This window comes from Vitis vinifera, chromosome 18 (genome assembly GCF_030704535.1).
Source record: "Vitis vinifera cultivar Pinot Noir 40024 chromosome 18, ASM3070453v1".
Lineage (NCBI taxonomy): Eukaryota > Viridiplantae > Streptophyta > Magnoliopsida > Vitales > Vitaceae > Vitis > Vitis vinifera.
The window spans coordinates 14,596,107-14,612,752 of record NC_081822.1 but is presented as its reverse complement, the minus strand read 5'-3'; the positions used below and the strand labels follow the sequence as shown (position 1 = coordinate 14,612,752).

The 16,646-nt window shown below is 36.7% G+C and overlaps 1 protein-coding gene across 2 annotated transcripts; it reads left to right on the top strand.

The window, feature by feature from the left end:
* The first annotated feature begins 2,992 nt into the window (after window positions 1-2,992).
* LOC100242745 (eukaryotic translation initiation factor 5B) lies at window positions 2,993-16,282 on the top strand. 2 transcript variants are annotated; one of them, XM_002266978.5, is made up of 12 exons: window positions 2,993-3,289; window positions 3,431-6,274; window positions 6,374-6,481; window positions 6,565-6,665; window positions 6,790-6,880; window positions 6,972-7,082; window positions 7,157-7,222; window positions 11,544-11,603; window positions 11,754-12,311; window positions 13,141-13,260; window positions 15,505-15,624; window positions 15,709-16,282. In XM_002266978.5, exons 2-12 carry the CDS (start codon window positions 3,494-3,496, stop codon window positions 15,772-15,774), a joined length of 4,182 nt encoding a protein of 1,393 aa, XP_002267014.2. In that variant the 5' UTR covers window positions 2,993-3,289; window positions 3,431-3,493; the 3' UTR covers window positions 15,775-16,282. The 2 variants fall into 2 exon arrangements, with proteins under 2 accessions (XP_002267014.2, XP_010665014.1); XM_010666712.3 differs by having other exon boundaries at window positions 3,148-3,328.
* Window positions 16,283-16,646: the final 364 nt, after the last annotated feature.

Sequence of the window (16,646 nt, the reverse complement as noted above, 5' to 3'; positions counted from 1 at the left end):
AGCCAAAAAGCCTTAACAACCTTTCCTAAGCAAAGAAATAGCTCGCAAGGCTGAAATCATATGCAGTGGTTTGTCCACATGCTTTCCCCCAAAACTAAAATTAGGCTGACCAAGAATGCTAAACATCACTCTTTTCCCAAAACAATCAACAGATGTATGGTATGAAGCTAATCAATCCATCCTCAAAATCACATCAAAATCCTGGAGGTTAAGAAGTACTAAGTCCATTATCATCTCTTTATACCCATTCATCACACAACAATCTCTAAGTATTTTATTAACCATAACAGAATCTCCCAAAGGAGTAGCAATAAATAAATCAAAGTCCATGTTATCAATTGGCATAACCAATAAACCAACAAAAGATACGGAAACAAAAGAGTGCATTGAACCAGTACTAAGAAGCCAAATAAGCAAATCAAAATTGTAAGGAATAAAAGGAATTAGACCAGATGAAGTTGAAACTTAAACTAATGTGTCACTCATTTATTCCCAAAGGTAAACTAAACAAATCCATCAAGATCACAACCTAGTGCTCTGATACCATTCTGTCACGCCCTAAGACCCACTCTAAGGGCGTGACGATCATTTCACACCTCAAACCCGAAAGCTTAAAGTGTAACCTGACCCAAACAAGTATCTTGCAACTAGAAGTTACCAATTACCAAATACCTGTTCAGAGTAGCAGAACAAAATTATAAAATCTTCAAAACTTAACTTTAAAACTAAGCATCCATCAACCAAAATCCATTATCCAAATAGATTGCAAACTCAAACAATTCAAGTGCTAACAAAATTTTCATAATCTCTTAATCTCAACTTCAAACTATCATAAAAAAAAAAAAATTAAAAGTTCAATATCTAAATAGCTTCCAAAAACCAAATAATCCAAATGAACATAAACTTATAAGCTAACAATATCCAAAAATAACATCCTAAGCAAAATCCTAATGATGACCATTCCCCGACCTAGCCATCACTCCTCACTCGAACTAAGAGTACCTGAAAAGTACTCAACAAATAGGAATGAGCTCAAAGCCCAATAAGGAACATTAATGTAGTCCATGAATCAAATATTTCAAGTTCACTTGCAAAATAAGAGATATTAGAACTAATTATTTTTATAAACCCTTGAGTCGGTTTTGCCAATACATTCAAAACTTTTAACTATACACTTTCATTTTTGATTCAAACATTTTCATATCAAATTCAGTCAAAACATTCAAATCATTTATTTACTCTGGTCATCAAACATCAAATGGTGCCCAGTTAGGTAGGACTTTTCAAATAGGTGGCTAACTTCAAATTGTTCCTATAAGGTGGACGGAACCAAATCTTACCCTTAAAGGCTGGGGTCTACTATTATATCTCGTTGACAAGGTCAACTATTATATCCCGTTGACAAGGTCAACTATTATATCCCACTGACAAGGGCCAAATAAACCAAAGTCAAACACTTATTTCAATTATTCAAATTTTCAAAACATAATATCTCTACATTTATCTATTGTAGACAAAATATAAGGTTCTAACATACTTTTCATGCAAAAACATATTTGGTCCATGCATAAAACGAATAATAACTCAAAACGTTTTCAAATGATGTATATAAAAATTTGTTTATAAAAAAAAGCAACTGTATTAATTTCCCTTACCTCAAAAGAAGTCTTCAAAAACTTGGGAGAAAAATAATTATGGAAAAATCTACTTATCACCTAACAAAGTATAAGAGAAATAACCATTACCATTTATTTAAAATTATAGGTTTGACAATCCTAAAATTTTAGGTATTCAAATTAATGTTTTTAATTATGAAAGATAATTTAATCTATTCCTATTTTAGAAAAATTAATAAATTTCTAATTCATATAAAACTTAAATTTTATTTTCAATTTATTTCTTAGGACACAACATAATTTAATTAAACTACAATTTATTCTACTAATTAAATTTTATGCTACTTATTAACTTACACTCATTATTAGTATAACAATATTGATAATTTCTATTCTCTCACATTCAGTTTTTTTAAAAAAAAACTTAAGATTTCCCAATTTCTAACAATAAACCACCAATAATCCTAAATTTTCAATATTTTGATATTAAAACAAATTAAAAAAAATAAACTAATCCTAATCTAAATTAAAAAATTTCAAAGAATAACTAACATGTTCAGAACTAACTAACGAATATAATATATTAATTTAGGATTATAATCTTACCTAGAAAAAAACCTGAACTTCAACTCTGAATCTCTAACCCTTGAGCCCTACGATTTCCAATTCTCTACATCTGGTTGATAAGGTTTCCTGAATGAAGAAGACAAGAGGAAAAATCCAATTTATACCTAGTATTTTTAATTGTAAAAGGACTCTTTCACCCTTAATGAATTTAATTAATTACTGAATTACTTTATAAATTACTAGTTTGCCTCTTGATTAAATTTTGGGGTGTTACAACCAAACATAGCATAAAGAAAGAAAAAAATATGTTAAGGAAAATGATTTTCTTATGTTTGTTTTTAATATAAAATATATGAAAAAAAATTAAATATAATTCAAATTAGGTTGAAAGTTATATATTTTAAAATTATTTAATATTTAGGTAGAAGATATAAAATAAGTGAATTGATTTTGAAGTAACATATAAAATTTTAAATCTATTTTTTATTTTTTATTTTTTACTTTTTCCTTTTTTTTTTTCACTCATTTTTTAGGAGCCTAACATATCTTTGGAGTTTATATGTTGAGCCAATTAAATATTCTTTCAACCTCATGTCTAAAAACGATTTCAACTATCACATATAATATTATAATTTTTATTTAATAATTTTATAATATTGTAAAAGTAATTATAATTTTGAAACATTAGTGACCATCCATTTGGTATGACAAATTTACTTTTTTTAAATAGCAAAATTTATTAATTTTAATACAGTTCCTTTTTTATTGTTTTGCTCAGATGCTTCATCCCAAGTACAAAATCCCAAAAATCACTTCCCAAAGAAGTGTCATATCCATCAAATTACCCAAAATCCAAATTAATCAAGTAAAAAAAAATGAAAAAACAAAAATAGCAGGGCCCATGGTATTCAGAAGCTACACACTACCTGAAATGGGCTTCTTTTATGTTGATCCGATCCATGTAAGTCCATTACTTTAACCCTAGAAATCCCATATTTCTTCTCTTCTCTGTCTTCTCTTTGGTTCACTGTTTTTCTGCGTTTCTCCCCCAAATCTCTATTTTTCTCCATCCAATTCGTACCGCTTAATCTCCGTTCTCACTCCAGGTACGGTCTCACTCTCTTTCGAGATCATATTGATTTCAGGTAATTGTATTTCTATATAATTTTATGAATATAGATCGGGAATTTTTTTTTCATTAGTGTTTTTTTTTTTTTTTTTTTGGATTTCGATTTTTTGATTTGCAGTTAGGGTTTTGAGGGGGGTTAGGATTTGCTCTTTTGTTATTCAATTCGCCGACCTCAACCTCGATGGGTCGAAAGAAGCCTACCACCCGGGATGAAGAGCCCGCCGCCGCCACCGGAAACACCAAGTCGAAGAAGAAGGCGCAAGTAATCGACGATGACGAGTACTCGATCGGGACTGAGTTCTCAGAGGAACCGCCGGCTCTGGAGGAGAAAGTTGAGCCGGTTGCCGGAAAAAAGAAGGGCAAGAAGGGAAATTTGAAGTCGGCGTCGCAGCTGAGAGATGATGATCAGGAAGAGTCGGAGGAGGACGAGGATGTGGCGCCGGTTGTCTTCGATGGGAAGAAGAAGGGGAAGCCGAAGAAAACTGGTAATAGTAGTGGTTTCAGTGCATTGCTTGTGGAGGATGATAACGATCAAGGGTCTGGATTGAATGAGGATAGAGATGAAGGGAGTGAGGGAGAAGATGGGAGTGTGGTGAGTTTTTCGGGTAAGAAGAAGTCATCGAAGAAATCTTCGAAGAAGAGTAGTAGTAGTTTGTTAAGCGCAGGCTCCTTCGGAGCCGTTGATGATGGCGATGATGATGAAGATGAATCAAATAAATCAGAGAATGATGATCCTCCAGTAATTGCTTTTACTGGGAAGAAGAAGTCATCCAAAGGTAATAAGAAAGGTGGAGTTTCGAGTTTTGATGTTTTGGATGAAGCAGATGGAATTGATAGTACAATTTCAGAGCAACAATCTGTAGATGAGGCTGATGACGCTCCTGTAATTTTTACTGGAAAGAAGAAGTCATCCAAAGCGAATAAAAAAGGTGGTGGCAATGTATTTGCGGCCTCTAGTTTTGAGGGACTTGGTGAAGGGGATAAGGATAGTGATGAGAAGAATGAAGAGGATGAAGATATTGCTTCTATTGCTTTTTCTGGCAAGAAAAAGTCTTCTAATTCTTCCAAGAAGACTAGTAATATATTTAGTGTTGCATCGGATGATGAGGATAAGGATGAAGATGTTTCTGTATCAGAAGCTGCTCAGGTAGAAGATGAGGAAGATGCCTCAAAGATTGCCTTTTCAGGGAAGAAGAAGTCTTCGAAGAAGAAGAATAATAATGTTCTTTCTGAAACTGGGCTTGGAACTGATCTTGCAGATGTAGTGGAATCTGAACAACCTAGTGTTGGAACAGTTGATAATGAAGGTAATGATTCCAAAAGTAATAAACAGGTAAGTGGAGTGGTGGAAACTTCAAAGAACAAGAAGAAAAAAAAAAAGAGTGGAAGAACTGCACAAGAAGAGGATGACTTGGATAAAATTCTTGCAGAGCTAGGTGAAGGGTCGTCTTCTCTGAAACCTACTACTCCACAAGAGGAGAAAGTTCAGGTTCAGCCCGAACCAGTCCAAGCAGCAGATGCTACAGTTGAAAAAGAAGGTGAAGAAGAAGGTGTGGAGTCTGCTGCAGCAAAGAAGAAGAAAAAGAAGAAGGAAAAGGAAAAAGAGAAGAAGGCAGCAGCAGCAGCAGCTGCTGCGGGTGCAGTGGAGGTCAAGGAAGAAAAACAGGTTGAAACAAAGAGTAAAGTTCCGGACAAGAAATTACCAAAACATGTAAGGGAGATGCAAGAGGCACTTGCTAGGCGCAAAGAAGCAGAAGAGAGGAAGAAAAGAGAAGAGGAGGAGAGACTAAGGAAGGAAGAAGAAGAACGGCGACGACAAGAAGAACTTGAGAGGTTGGCTGAGGAGGCCAAGCGCAGGAAAAAGGAAAGGGAAAAGGAAAAGCTTTTGAAGAAGAAACAGGAAGGTAAATTGTTGACAGGAAAGCAGAAAGAAGAAGCCCGTAGGAGGGAGGCAATGAGGAACCAAATACTGGCCAATGCAGGAGGTTTGCCCATCTCTACTGGTGATGCACCAACAAAACGGCCCAAGTATCAGACGAAGAAGGTGAAGTCACATCCCTCTCAAGCAAATGGTGCTGCCCCTTCTAAGCCAGATGAAAACACCGAAGCAAAGGAAAGCCTGCCAGAAACTGTGTCTGAGGTGGATTCCTTGGAACCAGAGAAGCTTGAAGAAGTGGACTCAGTGGATGTTGAGGAGAAATTGGAAATCACTAATGCAACTGAAGAGAATGGGGTTGAAGAAGAAGAAGATGATGAAGAATGGGATGCAAAGAGCTGGGATGATGCAGTAGTCACACTGCCTGATAAAAGTGCATTTGCTGATGAAGAGGCTGACTCTGAGACTGAGCCTGTGGTGAGAAAAGAGACGAAGGTTGCAGCACTGCCTGCATCTCGCAATGTTGGGGTCACAACTGCTGCTGCCAAGACCTCCATTGTGCCAAAAACAGCTGTTCCTACCCAGCCAATCAAGACTCAGGATGTTAGAAGTGAGAAAAGCCAGATCGAGATTGAAGTTACAAATAAAAGTAGGAAAAAAGCAGCACCAAGTTCAGATGCCTCTCCCCAAGGAACTGAAGAGAACCTTCGTTCTCCAATTTGCTGCATCATGGGTCATGTTGATACTGGTAAAACCAAGCTGCTAGATTGTATTCGAGGCACTAATGTTCAGGAAGGTGAGGCTGGGGGTATCACACAACAAATTGGTGCAACATATTTCCCTGCAGAAAACATAAGGGAGAGAACTAAGGAACTGAAAGCTGATGCAAATCTGAAGGTCCCTGGTCTATTGGTTATTGATACCCCTGGGCATGAATCCTTCACTAATTTGCGGTCCCGGGGTTCAGGCTTATGTGACATTGCGATTTTGGTGGTGGATATTATGCATGGATTAGAACCGCAAACAATAGAATCTCTCAATCTTTTAAAAATGAGGAATACAGAATTCATTGTTGCCTTGAATAAGGTGAAATTTGCAGAATAATATAGCTTTTGGAGAAGCTATTACTTTTGTTTTTGTTCTTATCATGTTTAATTTTATTTCTTTGATTTCCCAATTTTGCAGGTGGACAGATTATATGGGTGGAAAGTTTGCCGCAATTCTCCAATTCAGAAGGCAATGAAGCAACAGTCTAAGGATGTACAAAATGAGTTCAATATGCGGCTCACTCAGGTTATAACATTCCACCATTTCTTTCTGTGTGATTTTTGCTAGTTTGGTTGGCTTTGTTAAAATTTTCTTTTGGATGGTTGCAGATCATCACACAGTTCAAGGAACAAGGATTAAATACTGAGTTGTACTATAAGAACAAAGAAATGGGGGAAACTTTCAGTATTGTACCTACTAGTGCAATCAGGTATTTCTCATAGCCTCTATGTCTACCCTTGTTATATCTTGTTCCAGGCTCTTCAACTGAAAACTCTACAAAACGATTTATTTACAAGCCAATGTCCTGATATTTTGGATTGGTGGATGTACAGTGGTGAAGGCATCCCAGACCTATTGCTATTATTGGTTCATTGGACTCAGAAAACAATGGTTGAGAAACTCACATACAGCAGTGAAGTGCAGGTCTTCTTTCTTTTCACTGTATTTTGAGTTAGTTGAATCAGATGATAGCAGGTTATGTGGATTGTGATTTTGTGTTGAAAATGTTTGCCAGTGTACGGTGTTGGAGGTCAAGGTTGTCGAGGGCCATGGGACAACCATTGATGTTGTGTTGGTTAATGGTGTGCTTCATGAAGGGGATCAGATAGTTGTTTGTGGCATGCAGGCAAGCATTTAAAATATCGCTTCTGCTTTAAAGTGCTAATATCCAAATTCTTACTTATGATTTTTCCATTTTAGGGCCCTATTGTTGCCACAATTCGAGCTTTATTGACACCACATCCAATGAAGGAACTTCGTGTCAAGGTTTGGTTTCCTTTTTTGATTAGTCTTGTCTTCTTTTTGCATTCAATCCTTCACAGGAACATAAAAATTATGGATTTGAAAGTTGTGTTGCTAGCAAGCTTGTGTGTGAACAACAATGTTTTAAAAGGCTATAAGACAATCTTGAGGTGTTTTGGCGACTGTTGTATACAATGTGTGTACTTTGGTGCACCCCTTTTGGCATTTTAATACTAAATGCATTTACCTATCAAAAAAATCTTGAGGTGCTTTGTCCAAATGACCTCAAGAGGAATCCTTGAGAGATGTAAACCTTAACTTAAACAAGTAAATAAATAATAAAAAGTTCTCAACAAATCAGGAAAATACTAATAAAATCACATGAAAATTGAATAATAAGAAAACCTTCAAATTCATAATGACACAATTAAAGATTTATCACTGTCAATAATAAGAAATGAGTTTGTTCCATGTAATTCTGATTAGAAAACTGTAGGAACTAGTGTGCTCCTCTATGTTCCCTAGCGAAAGAATTTGGAGGGCAAGAGTGCCTCCAAAGGTAGCTTTCTTTGCTTGGGAGGCTTCCTGGGGTCAAGTATTAACTCAGGAGCAACTTCTAAGGAGGGGGTTCTCTTTGGCAAATAGGTGTTTTCTTTGTCTATCTGAAGAAGAAACAGTGGATCATCTCTTACTTCATTGTGTCAAGACGCAGGTCTTGTGGAACCTTCTTTTCTCCCTTTTTGGTGTATATTGGACTCTTTCGTGTACGGTGAAGGCAACCCTTCTTGGATGGAATGGAGGGTTTGTGGGGAAAAGGCGCAAGAGGGCTTGGCAAATGGCTCCTTTATGTATATTTTGGTCAGTTTGGAAGGAGAGAAATAGGCTAGCGTTCGGGAATGAGGAACTCTCGCTTCAAAGGTTGAAAAATTCTTTTGTATGTAATCTTTGGTCTTGGGTTAGGGGTTCCTTAGTGGAGAGTCATTCTTCTCTTGTAAGTTTTATAGATTGGATAGGCTCCTAGTTAGGGAAGGTGGTGTGTATACTCCCTATATACTTCGAGGGCACCGGTTTTTGGTGTTTTCTCCTTTTGATTAATATACTTCCTTTTTACTTATCAAAAAAAAAAAAAAAACTGTAGGAACTAGAAGGTACCCCTCTTGAACATTTCCCCCCTAATTCATCTTGGTTTTATCATTCTTCAAACCACATTGAAATTTAATAGAAATAAAACCTGGTCCAGTGGAAGCAAATACCATTAATCCAATAATGTGTAGCAAAATTTTATCTTTGAAGAAGAGGAATCTGTCACTATGATATGTAAATGCATCATTCTCTATGTATGTTCTTTTTTGAAGAATTTTAAGTAAGAAAAAACTAGGTTTATTGATATCATGTCTATAATTTGCTTTCTGTTGTGTGTATATATTTTTGATAAGTAAATAAGCAAATACAGCAAAGAAAAGGTGCACCAAGTACACACAGAGAATACAAAGAGCGCCAAAAAGTAGGCAAAAGGAGAAAACAACAAATCACTACCCAAACCAAAGACATCACCCTAAGTAACAAAGAAACAATGCAACAGAGGGCTCATAAACTGATATAACCAAGCCCTATTTTGCTAAGAGAACAAGACTAACAAAGCAACCAAAAAAAGAGCAACAAGAGCCTGCTCACCTAAGTCACCCCCAGGAAAACTAAGAAGCTAACAATTGTGAAAACCTAACACAAAAAGAAGAGACAATAAACAACCTACTGTCCACCTCCCGTCCCCACGCCTTAACCCTAGCCCTGGCACTTGAAAACCAAATCCAACCCAGATTTTTTGCTTCTTCTCCCTTTACCGCTTGAGAGATTGTAGTTAACAAAGTATTCCAACTTTTGAAGCTCCCTTTCAAACCAAGAAGGAGAGGAAGACCTCCTCTTAAAGCTTGATCCCACCACTCTACAACCCTTGCAGGCTTCCAATTTACTCAACAGGGAGCCAACTTCCTTCTCAAATCCTTCCACAGGCAAACCCATGTGCTCACTGAAGAAGATGAAATTCTTGTAAGCTAAATCGACAATGTTCTCATTGAACGCCCCATCCTTCCTGCCCATCAAGTCTTTCCTTGGGCAGCCCTTTCTTAAATCCGCCTCATCACCGCATGAGGCCAAGTCTGTAGTCTTGTTAATGGTAGGAAGCATCATTAGGAAGTCCAGTTCAAAGCCCTTCCTGGAAAACAAAAGCAAAGGTTGACAACCCTTATCCTTACTTTCTACTGGAGACCCCTCGTTTGACTCCCTCCATGAGAGAAGGCAAATATCCCTTGCCAACGAAGCACCCCCATCTTTGAGAGGAGGAGACAGAGTGAGAGACTTGTCTCTTAGGAGGGAAGCGGATGACAAAACCAAACCCACAAAGCCATTCATTTCAACCAAGAGTGCAACATTAGTAGATGGTGAACCAAACTCAAAGCACAGAGTTGTTGACAAGGTGTAGGGATTAGGAGGAAGCTTTTGGTACACCTTACATTAACTAGTTAGCATGAGGGGCCTCTTAAGCAAACTGTTGGGTCCACTAGTGCAAGGGCCCTCAGCAGAAAAGGCTTGGCCCAAAATAGGGAGCTCAGAATCCATAGCGGGCTGGCCCAAAGAGAAGTAAAAGCAACAAGAGGAAGGCTAGGCTCAACACACTCAAAGCCTCCCTTTTCTTGGCCCAAAGGAAAAATAAGACTTGAAATTATGCCCATTGATCCAAAATGGGTAAAAAAAGGTGGGCTCAAGGTCCAACTCCTCACCAACCCCTTCAACCTTGAAACCATTGCCGCAGGAAGAGGGCATTGTACCCTTCAAAGCTTGTTCAAAATGCAAAGGCCTTGTTGACATTGCCTGACATTTTACACGAATCCTGGTATCTACCCCCACTTTCCTAGTCGCATGTGGCCTATCCTTTCAATCATCCTTCGAGGAAATCGCCAACAACCTTGGTGGAGACTCCCACCATAACGGAACGTCGTAGGTTGAAGACCTTACCATCACATGTAAGAGCCCAGTCGCCCTCTTCCCGTTGGAGCTAACTAGAATTCTAGCCCATTGTAAATGTCGTCTCTCCACTGTCTCCACATCACAGCCAGAACACTTCTGCATGCGTCCCCCTCTCTCTTAAAGAATTCCATTTCCCGCAAGTGCGAAGGAAGCATAATAACTTTTACCCAAGTATCTTTAGCAAGAGCCCTTTCCTTCAGGCAACTTGCTTCAGGGCTTCACCAAGCTATCTTCAAACTCTGCCCTTTTATAGAACAACACCACAAGCTCAACACCCCTTCAGCGTCCTTTAGCATTATAAAAAACAAACAAAATCAAAGTGCCACCCAACAACATTAGATGAAGATTCCCAACTAGCCTCCAGTTGCTTCTAACCCATGAGCTTAGTGAACCCAAATCTAGAGCCTCATTGGCAAAAACACCCCAACTACCCACAAGACAATGCTTTAGGCGCTCCAGATTTCTCACTATATCCTTGCCCGCTCCGGATCCAAACAAACTCTCCCACTACCTTCTTACTACTAGGAATTGCATCTACAAAAGAAACATCTTTGCCTGGTGTTTCTTCTGCACACATCCTCCTTCGATGGTCAATCCCCTATGGCAACTATGAAGACTTGTTTATTGGCACAACACCAATGCTCCTCAACTTGCTTGCTAGAGTCTTCGAACCCCCTCTTAACACCCCTTCCTTTTGGGAAGATTAAGGAAAATCTTTCCCCTTGGACAACCAAACTGAACACTGCAAGAATCTTCCCACGTTATTGCTTCGGAGTTCCAACTTAAAAACCCTTCCCCCTTCCTTCCACTCCAATCTAATAGGCTTACTATTACAGTTATCACAACAAAGTTCAACCCCCTCCAACCTCAAAGTAAGGCATCTCTTGCCAAATTTGATCCAAGAGGAAAATTCACAACCCCTCTTTGCAATCATACCAACTACCTTTCCTTGAATCATCTCCTTTGAGATCTCAAAGGATTTCAAATCCACCAGAAACCAACACTTTTCCCCCCATTTCTCCTAGAGAGCTACATCGTGTCTCTATTCCAAGGCCCATAACAATGATATTGTGTGTGTATAATGTAACCCATCCCTTTATGGGGAGTCTGTTTTTGTTTGATGGTAATTGATCTGGCTGATGTGCATGTTTTGTTCCAATGTATGATTGGTATTGCTTGTGAGAAGTTGGACTTATTCTGTCTCGTATGGGAGCTGAGACTGTTGTTGCTAGTTTTCTGCACTAATTTTGGCAAGATATAAAAAGTATGATGTAAATTATCCTATGCATTTATTGATAATATGGTGCTTTTCTGATTTCAGGGAACTTATTTGCATCATAAGCAAATCAAGGCTGCACAAGGTATCAAGATCACCGCACAGGTAATGTTAATTTTCATAATTTTAAAATTGAGGGAAACCAGCTTTGTTTGCATTCCCAGATACACACTTCCTGAATTAATTGTATGGTTTAACTTTGTGATTTTATTCTTATGTTCAGCTCCTGTTTTCTTGTGTTATACTTCTTTCTAGGGCCTTGAGCATGCCATTGCGGGAACTGGTCTATATGTGGTAGGGCCTGATGATGATTTGGAAGATATCAAGGAAGCAGCCATGGAAGATATGAAGTCAGTCTTGAGTAGGATTGACAAGAGTGGTGAAGGAGTTTATGTTCAAGCATCTACTCTTGGGTCCTTGGAAGCATTGCTGGAGTTCTTAAAGAGTCCAGCAGTGAGTATTCCTGTTAGTGGTATAGGCATTGGCCCTGTACATAAAAAGGATGTCATGAAGGCTAGTGTCATGCTTGAGAAGAAGAAGGAATATGCTACTATCTTGGCATTTGATGTCAAAGTGACCCCTGAGGCTCGAGAACTTGCAGATGATATGGGTGTGAAGATATTTATTGCTGATATAATTTATCACTTGTTTGATCAGTTTAAGGCCTATATCGATAATCTCAAAGAGGAAAAGAAGAGGGAAGCTGCTGATGAAGCAGTCTTTCCATGTGTTCTTAAAATTATGCCCAACTGTATTTTCAACAAGAAGGATCCAATTGTTTTGGGAGTCGATGTTCTTGAAGGGATTGCAAAGGTATATTATTTTTCCTTCCTTTCTTTCATTTTTTGTTTTTTTGTTTGTTTTTTGGTTTTGGATAAGTTTACTTCCTTTTTTCGCATTTCCTATTGAAGGATATGACCATATACTTCTATTATGCCTGAACAAGACACTAAAGCCATCCCCATAAGTTAACTTCATGAATTTGTTAGAATTAATATGTTTGTGCAACTTTTAGGTTTTAGATTTTGAAAATAAACATCAGAGTTGAAGGTTGCCTCCAGGCTTGAAGCAAATCTCTTGCAGCAATATTGATGTATAATAACACTTTCTATTTCAAAGATGCTCTTGCCAGTGGATGGGATCTCTTTCTTATATGGGGTTGAGGGGAAGCTTTTAAAATAGTGACTTTCTATTTGTTACCATTGTGAACAAAAGAGCTGAATTCTGAAATTACTTTCCATTGACCATAAGCATTGTAATTAATTTTAATGATAAGAGTAGTTCATGAATTTCTGAATTATTTTCTTGAGGCTGGTTGTGTCATTTTCCCTTATCTTCACCATTATGTCACATTTATAATTCTTGATTCTTTTTTAACCCACATTTCAAGATTTTCTTGTTTTTGGATAAAACATATGTAATTTACACCCCCACCCCTCCAAATATATAGGAAATTGTTTTGGGGTTTGTGTGATGTGGTTTATGTGATGTATAGCAGGCTCCTAGTACCAAAATTGAGTTGTAAGACAATCTTGTTGCTATGTGATCTATGATTCATGTTGTTGCACAACCTTAATAACACTATCAGTGCTAATGCATAACAAACAGGTCTCTGATACCATCTGAACTGGATTTTACACAGGTTGGGACTCCAATTTGTATTCCTCAAAGGGATTTTATTGATATTGGCCGGATTGCATCCATTGAGAATAACCACAAGCCAGTTGATATTGCCAAGAAAGGCCAGAGGGTGGCGATCAAGGTATGAGATTGTACATAGGATATAATGCTTTGTGATATTGTTGGCATATTGAGTGTAGAAATTTCTTGAAAATGGAGCAGTTAACCATGAAAAGCGAAGTAATTCATAGTATATTTCATAGGTTGTTGGAACCTAAAAGTGACAGTTCAAAAATGACCCAATAAAGTAGAAATTAGGTTATATTGTGTTCTTCAAATGCATTTTTCATTTTTCATTTTTCTTTAGTGTTGTGAAGAAAGGTACTCATTCATTTAAATAATGCAAAAACTAAGAGGGTGTTTGGTAAAACTTAATACTTATTATTTAATGACTTAAGTTGACTTTAAGTTATATTGTTCTTAAGTTGTTGACTTAAAATTTATTACTTATTTTTTACTTTAAGTATTAAGGTTATTTGGTAAAGTAAACTTCAATTTTAGAAATATTTGGTTAAAAAGGATGAAATAATCCCTAAATTGTGAATCTAACCCTTCCCATGTTTTTTCTTAAAAAGTAACTCATTTTTTACATAAATGTCTTTTATCATTTCAAGTATTTACATGTCTACTTTAAAAAGAGGGTTATTTTTACAAGAAAATAATTAGGGCATTTTTGTCCATATGAGGCTAAAAAAGGGTGGAAGGTCAAATTTCGAAAAATTGGGTTTTCAAAAACCATTTTAATCAAATAACTCTTAATTTTAATTAATATTTTATATTGTTACTAATCTTAAATAATAAATTTATTTGTTAAACATTCATATTTAAAGTATTGTAGAAACATGAGATAACCAAAAAATATTTACCATAAAAGATGAGTGGTGAATATAGTCATATTTGTCAAATATATTTTCATTAATCTTGGGTAAATGAGGTAAAAGAGTTTTGAGAATAAGAATAAGTTAACTATTTTGATTTAGTACTTAAAAATTATTTTTGACTTTAAGTTGTGATATTAAGCTATTTTACTAAACATGCTTAATCTACTTGATGACTTCATTAAGTCATTAAGTCGATTTACCAAACACCCACTAAGTGGGCACTTATTTCAGATGCCATTTTCAAACATAATAAAGTTGCCCAATGGCAATGGGATGTCTGAATGCTCAGTTGTTATTATTCAAGGCTTGGTAACTAAATCCTTTTAATCTGAGGCCTAACTCATCTATCTCTCGACACTAAAGTTGACAATTGGGGAGCTGGTATGTGTTTATTCCATTCTTCTGCAAAGTTGGGAGTGGACCTAACACAACTTTACCTGGATTTAACATCCTATCTTAAAAGGTGTTTAAGAGCTTTTATAATTACTTCACCAACCATTGAGCATCAACTAACCTAATTGTTTGTTGAAACTTTTTGGTATTACATGACTTTCTAACTTATGTATGCAGAATGTAGTTGATATACATTCAGATAATAAGATGGGTACAATAATAATGTAGTTATTTGTAATATAAATATCTAAAATAAACTGACATAATATGCTAGACATATTCTAGCACAGTAACACCTACAAAGGCCTTTGGAGGTGGTCTAGACCATTTGTCCTTTTCAAATTTCTGTTGCTGTTTATAATAAGAAATTGCTGTGCTCTATCCTTCAATTGTTCTTGTTCTTTCCCCTGCTCTGGTTAACTCAAGGTTTATGATATCTTTTCCCTTTTTTTTTTTTGTTTTATGACTGAATAATTTGGTGTCACTGTAATTGATACCTTGTATATTTATTTGTTTGATTGAAATCTTGTTTTCATTTAGCATACGAGACCAGAGTTCTCATGTAAGCTGACCAAGTGTCTACTCTCATCTCATCTCATCTCTTAGAGTATGTTTTAAGTATTGACAATGGCCATTGTATACTGGGTCCCTGATACAACCTAATATGGGCAGTACAACTTGGTTTGAGTTGACTTGTTTTGATTCACAAAAATAATGTATGAGAGAATCCAAAAGAATATGAGAAAAAAAAAAAAAAAGGCACTAGCCATTGCACATATTTCACCAATGAAATGGATAAAGATGTGCACTAGCCATTGCACATACTTTGTTTTTGTGTTAAAATTTGTTGTGTAATTCATGCACAACTGCAATACTTATGAGTTATGACCACCTTTCATCATTCATATCTGTTCTATACTACATCAACGGTTTAGAATTTTTCCAATCTTCAAAATTTGAGTAGTTTAGCTGCCAAGTTAAAGCAGTTTGTTCATTGCAATCTTATTCTTGGAATAGGCATCATTAAAGCCTTAACTTTTGCACTTTTGCAGATAACCAGCACCAATCCTGAGGAGCAGCAAAAGATGTTTGGAAGGCATTTTGAGATGGAGGATGAACTTGTCAGCCATATCAGCAGAAAGTCAATTGATACACTTAAAGCTAATTACCGAGTGAGTATGGTTGGATTTCACATTGATCTTTTATCTTGAAGTGAAACAATCTTGATATTTAACTGTTTTTGCTATATAAAACAGGATGATCTGTCTCTTGATGAGTGGAAGTTGGTTGTGAAACTGAAAACCCTCTTCAAGATACAATGAGTGTTGAGTTGATAAAATGGCTTTTCAAGTACACAGCATTCATGCCTCGGTGGCTCAGTGTAAAGATACAGAAGCTCTTACATGAAAGAGGGAATGGGTTTATAACTTTAAACCGCACTGGTCGGGATTAGGAATGGGATTGTTTGAGGATATGAGAAGGGGAGGGGTTGCAGGTCCCAATTTTTCTTGCATGAGAGGCATTTGTCTAGGGACAACAGCCATTGATTTTTCTGCTTTGTGCGTCTTGAAATGGTTTTACTTTATATCTCTGTGATGATAATATGTAGCAATCGCGGGAGTGCCAGGCTGAGTGTAATTTTTCAGAGCTTTTGCCAATTTTATCTTTTTCCTAATGAATTCTTGTTATTCTTTTTGAATGATGAGTTGCTCAAACGGGGCCTTTTACCCCTACACCACTGGACAAGGCCAAAAATAAATGAACGTCTGCACGTCATTTTACCTGGCAAGATCTTATAATGATGATGTGATGGGTTTTACGACTTTCTAATTGTGAAGTTTAGGGGAATGTCTGATTTTTTCAATTACAAGAACTGAAAATATATTCTTCATTCATTTGTGAGTATCTCTGTTTACAGCTAGTATTGAAATTTCAGTCATGATTGCCATCAGGGGTTGATTTTTAAATTTTCATTTTCTCAGCAAATTAATATGCCACCAACCCATAGATCGAACAGCCTACATTCTCGTCCACGTCTTTGCCTGCCTAGTAACTAAAAGTGAAGGCGAAAGAGAAGAATGCCCTAAATTTGTTGTCTTCTTATTGATGGCTATCAAAATCGAAGCACACAATTGAGTATCAGGGCATTGTTGTACAACTCCACCACGACCCCAAACCAATTAGGGCTTCAGGA